General features: G+C 39.4%; 1 protein-coding gene across 1 annotated transcript in view; it reads right to left on the bottom strand.

Annotated features, from left to right (window-relative positions):
• smyd3 (SET and MYND domain containing 3) overlaps nt 1-16,018 on the bottom strand; it is a 67,408-nt gene extending 51,390 nt beyond the window's left edge. Inside the window, exons 1-3 of the mRNA XM_070905762.1 lie at nt 15,858-16,018; nt 278-341; nt 82-189 (exon numbers count right to left, since the gene is read on the bottom strand). Of these exons, the coding sequence (XP_070761863.1) occupies nt 82-189; nt 278-341; nt 15,858-16,018 (333 nt within the window). The remainder of the gene's footprint in view (nt 1-81; nt 190-277; nt 342-15,857) is intronic.
• Between the last annotated feature and the right edge of the window lie 3,850 nt (nt 16,019-19,868).

Below are 19,868 nucleotides of genomic sequence, written 5' to 3'. Positions count from 1 at the left end.
TAATTTTTGGCCATTTTTATTGCATCTTTCTTTGTGCACATTATTTAGGGAGTCTAACGGTGAGAAACTCCAGAAACATACCAAGGCAAAGATGACTCTGGCAGCCAGACGGACTGAGTCAGTGGGAATTCTGGGTAGGAGGCTTTGCAGACATTTACACTCTCTCTTATGGCCAGACCATGCTTGTTTCTGCAGGAGAAGGGCATATAAAGGAATTGACACACACACACAAACAAACAAACACACACACTTTCATACACACCCACACACTCTATACCTGGCAAGTGATATTGCAGTAGCGAGCCATCTTGCACTGGGAACACCTCAGCAAGGTCTCACGTCTAGACAGAAGGAGAGAGAAAATGAGTTAATTCTGCACAGATCGGCAACTGAGCCTCCACAAAGAAAGATCCGTCATTTCAGCATTACAGAAAACCAAATGACTCAAAGGCTGATTCACTTTTATCAAAAACATCTGAAGGCCAGAGGTGGAAAAATATTACAGCTTTTCTCAAGAGGAGAACGACTCAGTGAGCTGGAATGGGACCAGTATTTTAGATTTCTAAAATCTCTGAAGTCAGACTTTCATTTGTGTTGCACCATGTCAAGTGTCTGAATAAAAACTGTGCTGCTGCTCCATTTACAAAACAGTTTCAGTCATAGTCAAACATATGTGCACATGTCCACTCAAGCATCCCTCATGTTCCTGTCATTGTTTTGACCTTTTCCCACGTAACAACCTTGTCTTATCCTTTCCTATTTGCTATATCAAGCTGACTGTGTGCATCCATTATCTAGTTTTATCTACCTACCCATCTCCTCCTAGATTGTCTAAGAGCAATACATTAGGTACACTTTCCTCACTGTCACAGCCTGTTAGTATCACAGCACTAGCATGTGTCTGAGCGCGGGGGTGTGTGTTCGCCGTGCGTGATCACTTGTGGTGTTTATGTCTGTTTTTGTGTGTATGCGTGTTTCCTGCCTCCATGGTTGGCTGTGTTTCTCAGACTGACACTGTTGTCCTCTCCAGTTTGCCTGTCAGTCTGATAACAAGCCAGAGCTCAGCAGTGTCTGTCTGCTTCACGCAGCCAATTACAGCCAGTAGAGAGGGCATCACTAAACACACACACACACACACACACACACACACACACACACACACACACACACACACACACACACACACACACACACACACACACACACACACACACACACACACACACACACACACACACAAACACACACACACACACACACACACAAACACAGACACACTAGATGTGAGTCACAGGAACTCTGTCAGAGTGTGTTTGTGCATAGGTCAAAATGATACATACAGATTATATACATAGGTATTGTGCTTGCAATATATAATATTATATTATTATATTTATGCGACAGAAGACAGGGCGGTATAGAAATGTATGCAAATGCTTACAAAATAATGAAAAAAATGTCAAAAAAAGAAAGTGTGGACTGCAGCCAGACAATAAATAAATATTAGTTATGTACACACACGTATACACACAGTATATATATAGAGAGAGAGAGCGTGAAGTTCCAGGTTCTAATCCAGGGGTAAGAAAACCTCATTCAATCATTCAAAATCCCATTTACATTCATAACAACTCTATTATGTAAATATCCAGCCTTGGAACAGAAACTTATTCAATTAACAGAAGAAGATGATGGCACAGAGGCCCAGAAGTGACGTCATGACTTCGGCTTTCACATGTGCATGCGTGTACACACACACACACACACACACACACACACACACACACACACACACACACACACACACACACACACACACACACACACACACACACACACACACACACACACACACACACACACACACACACACACACACAGGCTACTCACTGGGGTGTTGGGTCAATAAATTCTATCAACAGAGTAACAAAGTTTATCTTGTACATAGAGCATGATGGAATATCAAATCACTATTTTGCATTTGTCTATTACATTGTTTTTTAACATTGTTTTGAATTTGTACAGCTGAAATCAAACCGGGGACACTGCTATTACACGGCATCACCATGAATCTCACCTCTGCAACAACAGATATTTGGACCGTGTGTGTCTGTACAGCTTGAAAATCTCAATTTACATAGTTTCAGTGAGGCACATCTGCCAGATGCTCAGTCTTTGATTTCATCTTATTAAACATGCTCACATTGAAAGTCTCTCTGCAATTTAGATGCACAAGTACTAACGACTGGTAACCCAGAATGCTTAGTACTTTAAATTAAATTTTGTGTGTGAGTGTGTAAAGGATTTCTCTGCATTAGTTACCCTTCTCTGCAGGGTTACCAGAGGAGACCAAGGCTTGTTTGGCATGAGCTCATTTACAGTAAGAAGTCACTCCGTGTGGTTTATCATATGATGAGAGAGAGGGACAGAAAATTATAGAATATTGCTAATTAAATCTGACAATGGCTGATATTATGAGCTTACACACACACACACACACACACACAAAATGAGGTAATGGAGAACATGTCATGATGGAAATACATTAACCCAGGGATTATCGTACTGAATATGGGACATTTGATTAGATTGGATATACTTATGACTACTGTTGATGACATTATAAGAACCTCATAGGCAAAAGCAGACATATAATATGAACACACGCTCACACACACAGTGCAGGTCTGACAGAAGGGCCTGTTAACATTAGTGACATAAGTTAAGTGTTTCCTATGACCGCCTATCAGTGCACGACCAGACTGACTGTTGTATATGGCTTCGACAAGTTTCCAAAACACACTCCCCTTTTCTGTTCTCTCCTCCTCTTAGCTTCTGTAATTTACAGCTTTCCTCTTGTCCTCCCTTACCTCTTCTCACCCGCCTCTTGTTATGCCGCTGTGTCTTATTTGCGATGACCTTTCCAGCCTGAAACCGAGTGGTTACATTTATAGTCTCACCCTGGGACAGAAAACAAAGTTCATGAAAACACAGCTATTCTTGTCATGTTGAGACCTACCAGAAACAAGGAAGCCACCCACAGTTTAAGAAACACATGCCAGCAGTATGAGACACAAAGCAATAACAACAGATAGGAGCAGACCAGACCTAAACACAGCCATGTTCTGTGCAGCTTCAACAAATGAACTGAGAACATAACTCGGACGCTAAGAGTTTGGTCACATCACAAGCTGCCAGCCGCAGGAAGTCGATCCATCTTCCATGAACACACACAGGAAGGTTGATGCTGAACACAACCCCATCTTTAGGTCTATACTTGCTCCCTGTAGCTTAACCTTGTGGGAAATGTTGCCCCTCAGGAGGCAATAACATGCTGAAAGAGCTGTACTGCATGTTCGTGTATACTGTATGTAATTTTGGTATCAGGTAGGTTTCCATAACTTCCACAATGCAGTACCAGATAGAACGTCAAAATCTGGTAAAGAATGAATTCCATCGTGAACATGGAATCCCACAGAAATGTGATCATTGTGAGATTTATTTCTATTATTCATTGAAACAGAATATCTTATATATATATATATATAAATATATCAAGGAGCTACAGTTACTGTAATGATGCTCGACTTTAACATGCATAAACATGTCTGTTTGGATCCATGCTGACGTAGTGGTTGTAAGTAATGTGAAGAAGCAAAAAGAGCGGAAACACAACACAAGAGATGCTACACTGAATATTCAGAGCAGAGCAGCAATTATTCTAATGAGTTATTCTAGTGACTAAATGGAGATACACGTACCAGTGTTTAAAACCACGCATCAATCATATTTAGTCAAAAACTCTCAAAGTAACGATTTGATTTTGTTGTACATTATTTGTTTACAAATGCTAATGTAATTATATTTGTATTACCTCCACCAGCAAAGATGGACAGTAAGTTTTCCATTTTATGAGTCTTAGTTTATTAGAAAGATATCTAAAAATGATGAATGAATTCTTTTAAAAAAAACATTGTAAAAAGAAGTAATTATTAACTTGTCTTGAAAATTGGAAAACTGGCACTTGATGAGTTAAATAACTGTCAACACTTCATCCGTCCAATCAGAAAGCCATCTCTACAATCACCAACATTTTATAATTCCATTAAATAAACATAATTTACTGAACGTTTCTGTATCTGATGATGTAAGCCACAAGATGATACATCACAGATGAGACATTTGTCAACAGTCAGAGATTTTGCCATACTGTTCATACTGGGGAATCTATCCCATTCACTGAATTGGCCAAAAGCAGACATTCCCATTTGGTTATTGTATTTGTACGGTTTCTCAAATTGAATTTCCAGAAAATCCACTATATCAAGATCAAAAATGCAATGTAACATGACAAATACTGTGATAAAAAATTACTACTGTCAGTGCTTATAGTAATGAAATATGGATGCAACGACTGAGAGACAGGGGGAGGATGTGAGACAAACAGACAAAAAACCACAAGTATTAATCCAATACTGTATATGTAGTTACTAAACCACATTAATGCACAGTTGCACCACAGCAACTGTTGTTATGGTGACCGCCTCCAGGCCGATAAGCTCTCAGCATTTACAAGGTATCCACTCAAACAAACACACACACACACACAGTATAGACTTCACTGTATAGATATCGGTCACATGATTCAGGTATTCAAGCAGCACTGTAGAATCTTGGCTCAACGTAATTGAATATTTCCTCTCAGTAAGGGTTTGTATGACACTCATGAAAACAAGTATGCTTGCTCTTTGCAATTGAGAATGGAGAAGAAATAGTAGAAATGTGACACACTGATTATTGGCAAAATCTCTCCAACTTGCAACATGATTTCAAAGTCTGACATCTGAAATGTCTAGCTATAGCGCCATAACAACAACAACAAAAACAAAAACACAATATTATGGTAACATCTTGCAGTTCAACAGTTCAGCCAACTGTTCTTTCCACTGACTGCTTACTGTCATTTGGGATTCAGGAAGAAACAAACACCCACACACATTATATCTTGATTCAAATACACAGAGATGACTCTGCTTTGGCCTCTAGGCAATAACCAACACGAGTTCAGGAACATACGCAGCTACATACAGGACATACAGTATGAGGCATACACTGATTTAACATGGTACAAATATAGATGTGGACAATAACAACAGAGCAAGAAGGACCACAATGAACATGAAAAGACAGAGAAAACCAGAAATCAGAAAATGTATAAACTTCGTTAGTCTTCGTCACTATGCAACTGAACCATACTTTGAGTACAAATTTTCATTCAGATAAAGCACATCTGTCTCATCTTCAGCCATATTCTCTTATTATGTTCCCCCTTTTCCTCTGTCATCTCCCTCACTCTCTTCATCCCTTTCTCTCCCTCCCTTCTTCTCCCTCTGTGTCTCTGTCAGATGTTATGAGACGTGATGGTCTTCTGGATGGCAGGTCCATGGTTGGACTGCAGGCACAGTAGGAAAACTCATGAATAACATTAGATGAGTTTCATTAAGAACATGCAGAAGGCAGAATTAAAAAACACACACACCCTCCCTCTCTCTGCAACCTCTCCTCTTCCTCTCAGTGTCATACTCTCTTTCTTATTTTGTTCTTTTTCCTCTTTTTTCCCCCCTAACATAGTCATTGGGTCACTCTCTCTCGCACGCCCTCCCTTTTCTCATTCTTATATCCTACACACTAGGATTATCAATTTATCTAAATATCTTGATTACAAGACAGTTATTACACCACCATCAAACAACCATTTGGATTATCAATTCATCGTTTCAGTCGTGAAGCTACCAAAAATGCCAAACATCAATATAGCTGGAGCCCTAATCCAGATCACTGTAATTATTATAATCAGTCTATGGCCATGACGTGGAGCTCCTTGTATTTTCTCACTCCGCAGACACGTAGACAAAAAGCAGAGAGCCATTAGATACAACATAACGTCACTGATTGCAAAGAACATGATACGCTTGAGAAACCTGATCATTTTAGCTGCTTGTTATTTTGCAATTTAACATTATCTACCTCTAAGTTAAATATATTTTGTATAAAATTGTTATAAAAGAAAAACTGCATTTCAAAGAATTATAAGTTCTAAGGCACTAAAGTAATGAGACAATTAAATTATATATTTTTTTCTGTGGGTACATGCCTAATATGTATATTGTGCCCACTTCTTTCCCTTGTTTTCCTCCTCAAAACAACAGCAGTATATTTTTTTGACCTTGCAAATTAGCCAATTCTTAAGTTGTGCGAAATGTCAAACATGCAGTCATCATCAACTCCTGAAAAGTAGATTTTTTTAAAGATAAAAGCCTTGTGCAGGGACACAAATGATATGACATAAATGAGTAGAGAGGAAACCAGGAAGAAACACAAAATGAGAAAAACAAGAAGCATAAAGGACATAAAAACTGTCACCAGACTGCAGAGGAAGTGACTGAAACACGCTGCTTTTCCACATTGATATGCAAGAGCATAGATGTGTGCACTCACATGTGTGTATATGTGGTCAATTTTGTTAAGTCTATGCTATCAGACACCTAATTAGGCTTACCTCAGCATGTCTCTGTTGGTGTGTGTGTGTGTGTGTGTGTGTGTGTGTGTGTGTGTGTGTGTGTGTAGCATGGTAATTAATTTCCCGTGAGTATTGGCTGCTGCGTTGGAGCCATGAGAGAGATTTAGGTCTGTGTTCATGTGTGTGAGTGTTTGTGTATGTTAATAATTAGTGGGGTCCTCTTTTCTGGGCTGTCCGGTTGTGCCTGAGTGAATTTTCTCATTTCCAGGCTGAGTGGCCAACACAGCATGGTACGGCTCACTCCCACATGACAGGTAATGGTGTGCGAGTATATGTATGGAAAGTAAATTACTGACAAACATTAACATAAATCAACTGCAACATTCCTGATGCCTTCAAAATGGTCAAAGACTACTGGAAAAACAAAACTACACTTTAATGTTTCACAGCCTGTACAGAAACATGGGCCTGGTCTGCTCGAGCCACTTCATGTGTCTGTTGCATGTATTGTGTTTGATAGCAAAGACAACATGAAACAGGTCCTTCTTAAAACTGCTTGACAAATGAGCTCTTCCACATGCAGCAAAACCAACTCCAGCACAAGCCGTCTCTTTACCAGCGCTGCCTCCACCATGTGTCACAAAGTAAATGTGAGAGAATGTGAGCACGAGTATTCAACAAATGAGCAACACTTCCTAATGGGACACTATTGCCATCTAGTGTTGCATCTACGCTTCAATAGTGCAGCCGACACAGAGCTAAAGCACTCAGTACGCTGCAGACATCCACAGCACAGCAACACATCAACACATGAGTTTAGTGTGATTAGTGACTAGCATGTAAAGCACCGCTGTCAGTGTGTGTGTGTGTGTGCGAGAGAGAGAGAGAGAGAGAGAGAGAGAGAGAGAGAGAGAGAGAGAGAGAGAGAGACGCCAGCTGTGCTGCATCCACAGCATCCTACCACCCTTGCTGAGTTCTTAATGGTTGTTTAGAGGTTGATTCATTGACACCTGAGGGGACTCATATGGGACAAGTCTCCTTATGGCTTTATTATCATGATGATGAGAGAACATGTGTGCGCGCACACACACACACGCACGTACGCACACACAAAAAACACGCACACACGCGTGTTTTTTGTCTGAATCCCTTTTCAGAAAGCATTAGTTTCTCCAGTGAAGGTCAAGTCATTCCTTTGGTAATTAACTTTATTAGTAGAGCTCTTTCAAAGACTTCTATGTATTAAGTAGAATATTGAAACATAAAAATATATGATAAAAAATATACTTGAAAATAGTAAAATTAGGATGATACAAAAGTTCAAATCTGATATACAGATATAAACAAAAGGCAAAACCAGAGAAAAGATGGAAGGATGGAAGTTATAAAAGTGTATTTTACAGATTCAGCCATTCAGACATTATATTGTAAGTTATTCCAGAGTTTAGATGCTATACCTGCATCGCAGCTATTCTTTTTTTTTTTTTTAATATTGGTGTGACATATACAAGGATTTCATGTTAGTATGTATAGTTTAAATACTGGAGATCGATATGTGCTGGAATTCTTCCATGCATGTGTGTATTGAAGGTTATAACAAGCTTTTAAAAGCAGTTTAAAACAGACTAGAACCTGGTGTAAAGAGAATAAACCAGGAGAAATCTGAGGAGATGTGGTTTGATCTCAGTTAAAAGCCTGACAGTTGAATTTCTAACAACACGAATTTAAATTGACTGAGTCCTGCAAGTGAAAAGAGGATTAATCATCTGAGTGGGCTGAAATAAAGGCATGAACAACTTTCTTGGTGTCCTGGAGTGAAACGATAGATCTGAACTTTGCTTTCTGAGATAAAAGAAGCATGGCTGAGCCGGTTTATGCTGATTGAAATGCAATCAAACTCTGAAACACAGGCGCCACACGGCTCCAATAAGAGCCAAGTGTCTGAAGAACGTCAGGATTGGCATCATGACCAATAATTACATTTTCTATCTTATCAATATTTAACTGAAGGAAGAAACCTCAGCCAGATTGGTCACGGATCTTTTCCAAATGAGTAAATGAAATAAGAAATCATATGTTAGCAATTTGACCTCAAACGTCATTCAGAAAACTAATCCTGTCCACATGGGGCTTAAATTAGGTTTTATTTATCTGATTTGAGAGAGACATTAGCATTTACAAATAACAGATGCACTGTCTAAGAACTGTGGAATAATGTGAATCTACAGGGAACCATGTTGTTTTATCCAAATTTCTACTGGGAACAAAAACACAAAGACAAACAGAGTATCTGCACTTACTGGAAAAATGTGTGTGTTTCATTTAGCCTAACCACCCCTGAAAAATTAAGATGTTCATCCTCGTGAGGACCAACATCAAATCTTCTGTAAAAACATGCGGTCCTCACAAGTAGAGGTAGAAACGATACACACAGATGTTTTGCTTGATGAATACCAAGCATTACACACATGGGGAGGCGTGTTCCCAGTTTACAGCAAATCACTTGGTTTTCAAATTATACAGCTGTGTGTGTGTGTGTGTGTGTGTGTGTGTGTGTGTGTGTGTGTGTGTGTGTGTGTGTGTGTGTGTGTGTGTGTATTTTGCCAACACAAAGATGTTTTGAGACACCTGGGTATCTAACAGGAGGAGGTAGGGAAAACTAAAGGGACACGGAGAACAGAAAGGAGTAGGAGAAGGAGGAGAGAAGCAGATGCAAGCAAAAATAATCTACATCAGGAATGAGGCAGGGAGAAGGAGCGGAGCCAGGTGGGACCAAGTATGTGTCTGAGCGATGAGGGATGAAGAGCTGGTGGAAGAGAAGGGTGAAGACAAACAGGGAGAATGAGGAGAGAAGGGAAGCAGATGGGAAGAAAAACTGTAGAAAGAGGGGAGAAAGAGAGGAAGACATAGATGTCAGAAGAAGCAGATGGGAGGATAAATCGAGAAGAGGGAACAAGCGAGAAGAGGAGGAGGAGGAGGAGGAGGAGAAGTGCTGACTTGCTTTTTGAACTACTTCCCTCCTCTCATCTGCTCCTGCTCCTCTGTCTGTAGGCTTGTCTAACTGCATCTAAAGTAGCAATATGCATGCTTCATATACCACTGCATCCACACACTCTTATCAATGTGTGTGTGCGTGCGTGCACGCGCGCGCATGTGTGTGTGTGTGTGTGTGCAAGTGAGAAACAGGAAAAGAGGGTGTATGAATAAGAAAGAGTGTGTGTGAGTAAGAGAGACGAGTGGCGGTGCGAATTGAGACAAAGATATGTCTGTGTAAATTGAAATGTTTCAAATGAAGCAAAGAATATTAGCAGATCCCAGTGTTTCGTTAATCTGCTTCATAAACATTAGGACTGTACCCTAAACGTGCATGATTCAAATTAGACGTCATTACATACACAGCATACACAGCATGGCACTGGTCTGCTCAAGCCACCTCATGTTTCTGTTCCCTGCATTGTTTGTTTGATAGTGAAGACAACAATAGAAACTTTTACAAACCGAGCCTTTTACCCAACTACAAAACTAACTGATGGAACTGAGGAAGGCCTAAAGTACTTTTGGAGGACCAGACGCTGGTACAACCTCCTCTTGTGCTGTCCAGTGTGATTGACTCTTCAGCTGACGGCCTGTCTGTGGTGAGCTGGGACTTTATGAGCCAGACACTCTTTTTATTTCTCTATGTGGAAATCTGATGTTTTCACATCGCAGATGATGAACAAAGGCATTAAAACATGAGACTAATGTAGGCTACAGGAGTAGGTAGGTAGTCCTGAGTCTATTTGGTCCTGGGTCAGTTTAATACATCACTGCTTATTTAACATAACACAAACATCAGTTTTGGTTTTACCCTGGAGAAATTGCCTGTGACATAATCTCAGTCTCCATGCATTGATCTCTTTGTTGATCTCAAATACTGACTACAAAGAAACAAATAAAAGTTGCATCTCACCCGTGTTCCAAAACCTTCAACATTACAGGTGACATATTTTTACTGACTGGCTCAGAAGGCAGTGCCATGCTTTGTAACGCTTGCCTCATCTAATGCTGCCTTGTTTTTACTTTTTGTCTTTGTAGATGTTCAGCTTCCCTCCAACAGGCACATTTAAATCCAGCTGAAATTAGAACAAAACTCTCAAGTCAACTGCCTGTCAATATTTTTTATGTTTTCTGAAATAATGAAGACCCTTTGGAAATTGTTTTATCTAACTTTCAATCAAAAGTTTCTGGCTATAAATAAGACAAACGTTTTAGATGTTTTGTTTTTGTTGTTGGCACTGTTCTGCAGTGTGTGTGTGTGTGTGTGTGTGTGTGTGTGTGTGTGTGTGTGTCTGTGTCTGTGTGTGGTCCAAAGAGACAGTGAGTGAGAGATTGGTGTCAAATATAAAGACTTCATCTGACAGAGATAATGTTGCCCTGCCCCCGTCGCCTGATACACACAAATACACACACACACACGACCTGACAGCCGAGAGAAGCACATCTAAGTTCTTCTTTGGTCTGTCAAAACCAGAGAAAAACCCATCAAAGTGTGTGTGTGTGTGTGTATGTGTGTGTTTGATGTGTTATCTGTCCAACAGAGACTGTGTGTCGCCTGTCTTCTGCCTCCATCTTTTCTGGAACTTCCTCTTCTTCCTTTCACAAGGCAAATCTGTAACCGTCACTGTGACTGGGATTCAGTCTCTCAGGTTGTGTATGCAAACATCTCCAGCAGAAAGAGTTTGCAGGTTAATCAGTGACTTTCATCTGAATTGTAAAAACAACATGCTTGAACTGCAGTTTGCCTTGCAACAACTTTACAACTAGAACCTAAAACACAACTGACATGTGAAATCATGAGAGATGGTGGGATGTATAACAGGATTAACATTATTAGATATTAATATACATACATTTATGTACGCAGTTGGACACCAAAGAGATTGTTACACCATGTTTTCAAATTAATTAGCAAGCAATGTCGATGCATTTCAAATACTGTTTTACTTTGAAATGGCAAGTAATTCTACTGACTAAAAAAAGATATTTCCTCTTTCTGTCTTTGTTCCTATTACCCCCCCCCCCCCCCCCCCCCCACTCTGTGAGTCTGAGAACCTCTAATAGTTGTTTGTTTGTTGACCTCTGGCGATTTGAATCCTGCTGAGATGTGCGTGTGTGTGTGTGTGTGTGTATGTACTCCCTCAGCGTTTATCACTCATTACTTACATACAGCCTTCAAGGCTGTAATTAACTTCAGCTTTGATGCCCCCCCACCTGCTCATTTCCTGCACGCACGCACACACACACACACACACACACACACAAAGTACATCTCTCTGTTGTTCTTCCAATCATATACAGACACACAAATAAATGCACACACACTAACAGATTCTTCTACAGTCATGCTGTGAGACTAATTGTGTTTTAGTGAAAACAGGAAAACACACTTCACATCTCTGAGACCGATCTCTGCCTTGGGCAGCGTGTGTGTGTTTGCATGTGCATGTGTACAAGTCGTTGTATGTTCTACACTGTTTTTTACAACTGTTTTTGTGACATCAACACAACTTGTGGATCTTTCACTGATATCAAATCAATAAAAGATGAGCAACAGATATTCTGACACTCAGGTTGATGAGTGTCGGCCACAAGCCAAGCAGATGTAGCCCACACACACACACCCTCTATTTACCCCAAGCCCCAAAGAAAATTCAGTGGAGGCACAAATGCTTAAATGTGTTATTGATTTCTGTTGTTATAACTCCATCTTCCTGTGTGAGAGGGTGAACATGTTTTTTGAGATATTGAATATGTGTCAAGTTATAATGTTTAGGTTTGTAGCCAGCAGTCCTAAAACTGTGTGTATAGCTGTGTGTGTCTGTGTGTGTGTGTGTGTGTGTGACGTAGCTTAACCTGTAGATATGTGGATGTTAAAATCATAAGCAAGATATGAGCCTGCTTTTTCTCTATTTTAGCAACATTAGACACCTTGTGAAACCTTGTGAAAATTACACATGCAAACTCAAGTACACGTTTGTTGACTGATGCATGTTCATCTCCTCTGCCTCACACTCCAGTTTTAACATGACTGACGGTCTGTGAAGGGAGCAGCTGGAGGAATAAATTCAAATTACATAAAATAAACAATACTGCCCCACTGTTACTTCATGTAGCAGCAATTCTCTACATTTACATCCCTGCAGGGCATTCGTTAGATGTTCTTTAGCCAGACAAAATGACTACACACACAGACACAGACACAGACACAGACACACACACACACACACACACACACACAGTGGTCCACAAAGCAGCTGAGGGTGAAGCGTCTTTCTCAGGGGTATTTGGAAAATTGAGGGTAAATAATCATTAACTTCATTATCAGTGGATAAAGTGGATGTTCTTCAAAGCTACATGAACTGAGCACTGACTGGGGATACTGTTTAATAACTACAAACTGTACTTTGGTAGCAGAGACATGCTGTTTGCTCACTGAGACAGAGATGTAATAGAAACTCAATGAAGGGAGCTGGAATGGAGCGTAGGGACCTTACACTTCTGGATAATGTGCCGCGTGCCAAATGAGAGACATGTGTTGATGTGTGCTTGTTTTTTATTTACCCAGCACACAATCCGCTCCAACTTAATGCATATGCACTAAGCCCCAACAAAACATGTACATGCGGACAAATAAACAGTATGAGCCATCCTTGGGCAACATACACAAAGCTGAAGCTATTCACAAAATCCTATTTGCTATTGAATCCTATACTGCCAAAATGTTGTCCAGAACAGCCGTGATAAATTGGGCAGCTATCAATTATTGTTGTTTTCACCTTGTTAGTCTGTGTGTAATGTTTATACGATTGTGTGTGGACAGATTTTGTCCACTTTTGTCCATTGTCAGAGTTCGAGGATGGGTGCAGTCCAAGCAAGGGTGCCAAAAGTAGGGGGGTAGGAAGTAGGGAAGGGGCCATTGAGTACTGAGTACTCATGTAATAATGTAGTAATGCCTAGTACTACAAGTAGTATGGTGGGCATCGTGGCTGGTGTGATCCCATTGCTAGATAGTCTCTAGTTTTACGTCTATCTAAATGATTCACTGCTTAATTGTTGAGTCCATGTCAGAAACAACAAATGCCTGAACAAATTTATCATGTACTTATTTTAAATCCAGCTATAAAATATGTGATGTGAAATTGACCAAAAAAACAGGGGAATCCTCATATTTAAGAAGTCATAACCAGCAAATGTTTTTGGTATCTTTACTTGATCAATTTAATTGAAACAGTTTGAGCACTAATAAGAAATACATAAATATACATTTGTGCATGCATACGTCACATATACAGTACAGTCTAACTGTATTACAGTATATCTGTCTCTCTCTCTCTGCTTTCTTGTTGTGAATCATTTTTTCAGTATCCACACCTTCACTCCATCACATCCATCGTCTTTAAGTTGTTTCTCTTGAGACTTTCGTTTTTCTTGAAACATGAATCCAACATGACAACATATTGACAGAATCTGATATCTGATAGTGTTGACCTCTGATCGTATACATCAGATATTGTACTACATATAACTTTTGAGCTCGTATTGATCTTTTTTCAGTGCTTACACGAGGCCACACTGCACAGATAAGGAGAGGGGATAATGCCTTCGAATGGAGTAAGAGGAGACATTAAAGAGTGTGCAGTTGCTGCTGAACTGATCATGCTCTCTAATAAATTTTACCTTCATGTGGAAATCAAAACTGGACATGAGCTACATCTTTATATTCTCCCAGAGGTTATCTGCATTAACTGCTCTCATTAATCATCTTCCATTTGCTACTGAGGCACATATAGAGTACATACTGTGTTTAGCCCTCAGTAATTCACCCTTCATTCACCTTGCAGTCCCTGCACCAGAAATCAGCACATACCCTGCCACACTGTATCGTGGCTCTCTCCTTACCAGTCTCATTAAATCCACATCCATCTGTGTAGCTTGATGAAGTGGGTTTGGCTGCAGTAGAGAAAGTAGCTGTGCTGCCATTAAGCATCCAGCTGGACAAATGTCACAAGCGAATGAGATGAAACTGAGGACGAATCATCGCATCAAGGCGAATAAAGGCTACATGGTGCATCTCTGCTACATTCAGCATGTCTATGTAGAAGGAGTGGCCGATACAATTATTATTATCATTTTATTACTGTTATTACACTTTATATAAGATCAATATTGTGATATATTAAATCTACTTGTAAATAAATTAAAAACTGTTTATAGATCAAATAAGCAGAACATAATGGAGTGGGTAATCCAACAAATAAATATCTGACAAATAAAGTGACTTTATCACAGTGATATCACAGTAAAAAAAAAAAAAAATCATATAAAAATCACATTTTGCAATAATGAACTCCTGCTCACTGATTTGCAAAAACATATTAAGCCCACAATGACTTAATACAACCAGAGTGAGATAGCGCCATAGCATGGTAATAGTATGGCAAAACCTCTTACAGCAGACAAATTTACATCTTCACATTAACCCCATGTTCACCCCCCTCTCTGTGCACTGTGCCTCAGGTTTGCTGTGTGGTAATCTGATATACACCAATTAATTTAGGAATATGCAAGTACAATATTAGTAGAAATAATAAAGACCTTAAAACTAATTTTGACGCAGGGACCGTCCTAAAACAAGGGCTCAAAATCAGGACCCACCTTAAGGCGTATATATTATATACCCAAACAATATTACAATTTATCATATTACCAAAATCCAACAGCCACACAGTGAACTTGGTAGTTTTGGCCTTGTAACCAGCCTGATGATTCTCATATGTAATCATCATATTTACAAAGAGATTTTACTGCTAGATTGTTTATAACTGCAATATTGTGTCAGCTCTGCAGCTGACCCTCTCACATATACAAACTCAGCATTGAAGTGAACCCACTCTTGCTTTCTTACCACCGCTGAAACTATCACAGGGCAATGGCGCCATCTAGTGCACAGTTGAAGGAGTTAGTTGCATCTACTTATGTACATTTTAAGCAGCTAACAATTAAGAAGCATAAACACTTTAGCTGCACACAAACACACACAGCCACACGTATATACCAGACTGTATATAAAGGGTGAGGCACGCATACAAACTGGCAGAGAAGGGAGAGATAAAATATGAAACGACGTGAGTGTGAAATGTATCTGCTTTATCTACTCAGAGTGCGGACATGAGCCAGAAACACGTCCGTATTCACCTCACTGCCTGCAAACCTCCGACCCTAACTGTAGTCGACACAGAATATTAAACTACCGAGCGGCCTTTTCTTTTCAAAGCGGGATGCTAACTTAGTTCCTCACCGTGTAAAGCAGTGGTGGCAGACATCTCTGGCCACTTTGTTGGACACACAGCAGGCCAGCGGCTCGGCGGAGTGCACCAGCTCTCCCCTCTTGATCCTCGCTGTCGCCCGGAGACCGTTACCTTTTCCAGGGCTGACAAATCGCTCCAGTTTCGGTGCCATTTAGTCGGTCTTCCCTCCACGTGAACCGAGCAGTGTTTACATCCGTAACAGACGCACACGGTGCGTCATGGCGTCACAAACACGTATGCGCCCTTGCCATCCACAACTTTTCCCATCTGTTATGTTCTCTCCTATCTTCTACTGGGAATTTATGACTGTGAATAAAGAAGATTAATATTATTTCTTTTTATAAAGGTGTTGATTCAACTGTCTTGAAGGATGTAGTTTGTGGTGCTGTTGAACTGTATTGTATTATACTGACAGGTGTTTGTAATATGTTGTCAACCCCATTTATATCAAAGAGGGCAGGCTAAATAACACAAACACCTCTCTGTATAATGCAATACAGTTTAATAAGTGAACTTTATCAGTGAACTTTATTGACTATTTTGTGTGCTCACCAGGACAGAACACCTAGACACAAATGATAAGAATCACATGACCTACACAGGTAAACAGAGTAGATCCCCCTCAGTCTCATCTATCAGTCTGTTTAAATTACTGAGGGTGTCCTTTTTAATCTCTCATCCTCAAAATGCTGGGACTGAGCCAATGGCTATGTACATGACCTAGACGAGCTTTGTGCTTGTCTCTTTTATGTTACCCTACTTTCGGTATTTCCAACTATGATCAGATTACGTGTGCTGCTTTCCAGGAGAGAACAGGCCTACAAAAATGTGACTAACAGACATTGTTATGCTTAGTCCAAGAACAAATCTGCAGTCCAAAATCATATGACAACAGTCCTTCTTGTTAAATTTTCTTTTCTGACATTGGAAACATAGACAGGTTTATGGTCTTAGATGGAGCCTCAAATGCACTATATAATTGCCACTACACAACACCACAATAAGTAAGTTCCCACAATCCCATAACTCTCTTTACTTCAGACAATTTGCACAGTACATTCAAATGAAGATTAAATATTTCCAATTCCCTTAATATCAAGAGCAACCCTGAGGGGCCAAGAATAAACTACTGTAATTAGTTTTACATAAGTAACTAGCATTATTAAAATACAGACTGATGAGGCAGTTTTATTTTCCAGCAAATTTAAACATGCATGTGTCAGAGAAGACTTATTCTACAATAGAGATACACGGAAATGTACTGCAGGACTTTTTAAAAATGACCATATAAAATGTTGTGACCATAGCCCTTAATAAGTTAAATCTATTCATTATGTATACACAAGAGGAGGGTTTTCAACTAAATGCACTGCTACATGGCTGAGACAGTCACATACACAGTGTGACTTGAAGACAGCCTACTTTAACTCATCTTGCACCAGTAAAGTTCTGCACACTGAAACTGGGAATGTTTTCACATCAGCTTCAAATACCAAGTTTGGCCCATTACCTTCTAATAGTATGAACAACAACACCGGTCAGTCTGGTTGCAGAAGAGACAGAATGGAGGCTCACAAACAACTTTTTTTCCAATGGCTTTAACAGGAGACATAACAGGGAAGAGGTGTTTTTCTTTTCTTACAACAAAAAATAAAAACCTCATCTTCTTATTACAAAGAACAAAGTGAAAGAGTTCATTCATAAAACACCTTTCATCGGGTTGATAACAGTGGTGCACAGTAGTGAATCACACACAAACATCATGACTTTTCATTCATTCATGTTCTGTTAAAAACCAACTGGGTAAAAGAAATCAAAATATATCCGATGCTTACAGATGGAAAAAACATGAACCTTGCGTCTGTGTGTGTGAAGATGATGATAATGACAGCAGTAGCACAAACTCAGCAGTTTCAAATAATCTCCAGGAACTGATAGGAGAAAAATGAATGAAAATAAACAACATATAATGATGACCCAGATGATGGTATTCAGAAGAGTTAGGTTATAAAATAAGAAATTAAATTCTCTGTCAAAGCCTCCTTAAGAATGGCGATATAAGAGATGATGCATGATGACCATAATCAAGCAAAGAGAACAACCAAAAAACAGATGCGAAAGATGCATCCCTTTGTTTTTTCTTAAACACCTACACTTAGCATCCCTCGTATTATAAATAAGTAAAATCATCTAGAAGACTAAATAAGATGTTTTCTGAGTGATAAGTCATCTGAACCAGCCAGACGACATGTGCAAATAAAAACAATAATCAATCTAGAATTCCTTACGTCCTGGGAAAACCTCATATCTCAAACAAATCTCCAGGTTTTTGTGAATGACACACCATGAGAGAAAGATAATACGGTTTTATCTTCAACTGTTATAAATGCATAGGTAAGACACTTGAATCTCTGACAATTAAGACCTTTGTGAGACACATGGTTTTTCTAGGGCATTTTTATCCACTACTACAGCAAATGAAAGGAAAAATAATTAACAGGACACCAAACATTGCAATATGTTAAAATAAAACATAAAAAGTATGGAGGCCTGACTAAGCAAACTTTAACATGACGCCAATAAGACTTACACTTGCTTTAAAATGATTAGAAATAAGAGTCAAAGCACTGGTGTCAGAATAAAGTGTCGGTTTCATAGACTAAGCCTTTTCCATGACTCATAAGGAAATCAGTTCTCCACCCAGAGAAAGGTCAAGATCAAAACAAGGGTCAAATTTCAGCAGGTGTAAACACATAAGACACATGTTTAACAAATAAGGCAGATGTTAACTAGATGACTCCTTAAGAAGACCAAGTGGTGACAAAAGTCATTCTGAGTCGCAAAAAGTTATTTTGGAAAAAAAAACAAATAGAAAACATTGAGGATAATGCGCAGAATCCCCAAGAACAGCAAACACACAGGCAGGCAGAGCTGGACAGACACAGAGATCGAGGCCTGTACTGATAAACTACACTGAATAATTATTGTTTAACATTAATTATACAATTCTCATCTATCAGTTTCTTTTACTGAAATATTCCATACCTAGCCAGAAGAGGCCGTTCATGTTATCTGTGCAGAACGAATGAACATACTGAACCTGAAAACAGTTTGTGGATATGGATATGTTTTGTTTCTGATCAAACCAAGTAAAGCCTGCATGTAGACTAGGACCAATACAACAATGCCTGTAGAAATATTGCAATATCCTAAAAAAAAGAGAAAAAAAAGAAAAAAGAAAAATCGTACCAGTCTTACATGCAACATGTTAAACATTCTTCTGACAGCATATACAGAGGTGCACTGTGTTCCTGTACATGTTGCATATGCTACACAAAGCAGCTCAATGTTGATATATACCAAAATAACCCTCAATCTTTTTTCTGACAATATATAAATGCCCCACAGATGACACAAAGCAACATTTAACATTAAACTCCAAACATTCATTCAAAAGTTGATTAAGACATCAATGATTTCATTCCAAGTAGGAGACCACGGATTTGGTTTGTTCATTTGAAAATTTCATTTGTGATTCTAAAAAAAGTCAACAATAAAAGCAACACTAGTGGTTGCAGCAGTTAAAATGTAAAATGCCCTTTGGGGCACTTCCCATTTGTGCAGTGTGTGTGGAAAGAGCATCTCTGTGCCCCCCAGTTAACAAACTATACATTATATATACTTTTTTACATCTCAGTGGGTTGCAGCTGATTTCTTTGTTCTTATTCTTAACCGAGGGAGTTGAGTCTTGGGGTCCAGTGTGAGTCAGTGAAAGTTTGTATTCGGTCATGGCCGTTTTATCTACCAGTGACTTTTGAAACTTAAGTATCACTGGCTGACGGTGAACGTATGTGCGGAAAAGGCGCTCAGCTAGTTCAATAGGACACTTCAGTCACATTAAGAATTTCTAAACTTATCTTAAGAATTTATAACCTATTTAATCTGGACAGGGTTGAGAGGGATGTAGGTCAGTTCTTCCTCTTCTGTTATGCAGGCTCTAT

The sequence above is a fragment of the Enoplosus armatus genome, chromosome 1 (assembly GCF_043641665.1).
Source record: "Enoplosus armatus isolate fEnoArm2 chromosome 1, fEnoArm2.hap1, whole genome shotgun sequence".
NCBI lineage: Eukaryota > Metazoa > Chordata > Actinopteri > Centrarchiformes > Enoplosidae > Enoplosus > Enoplosus armatus.
The sequence above is the reverse complement of the archived record's forward strand: the minus strand, read 5'-3'. Positions and strand labels throughout refer to the sequence as shown.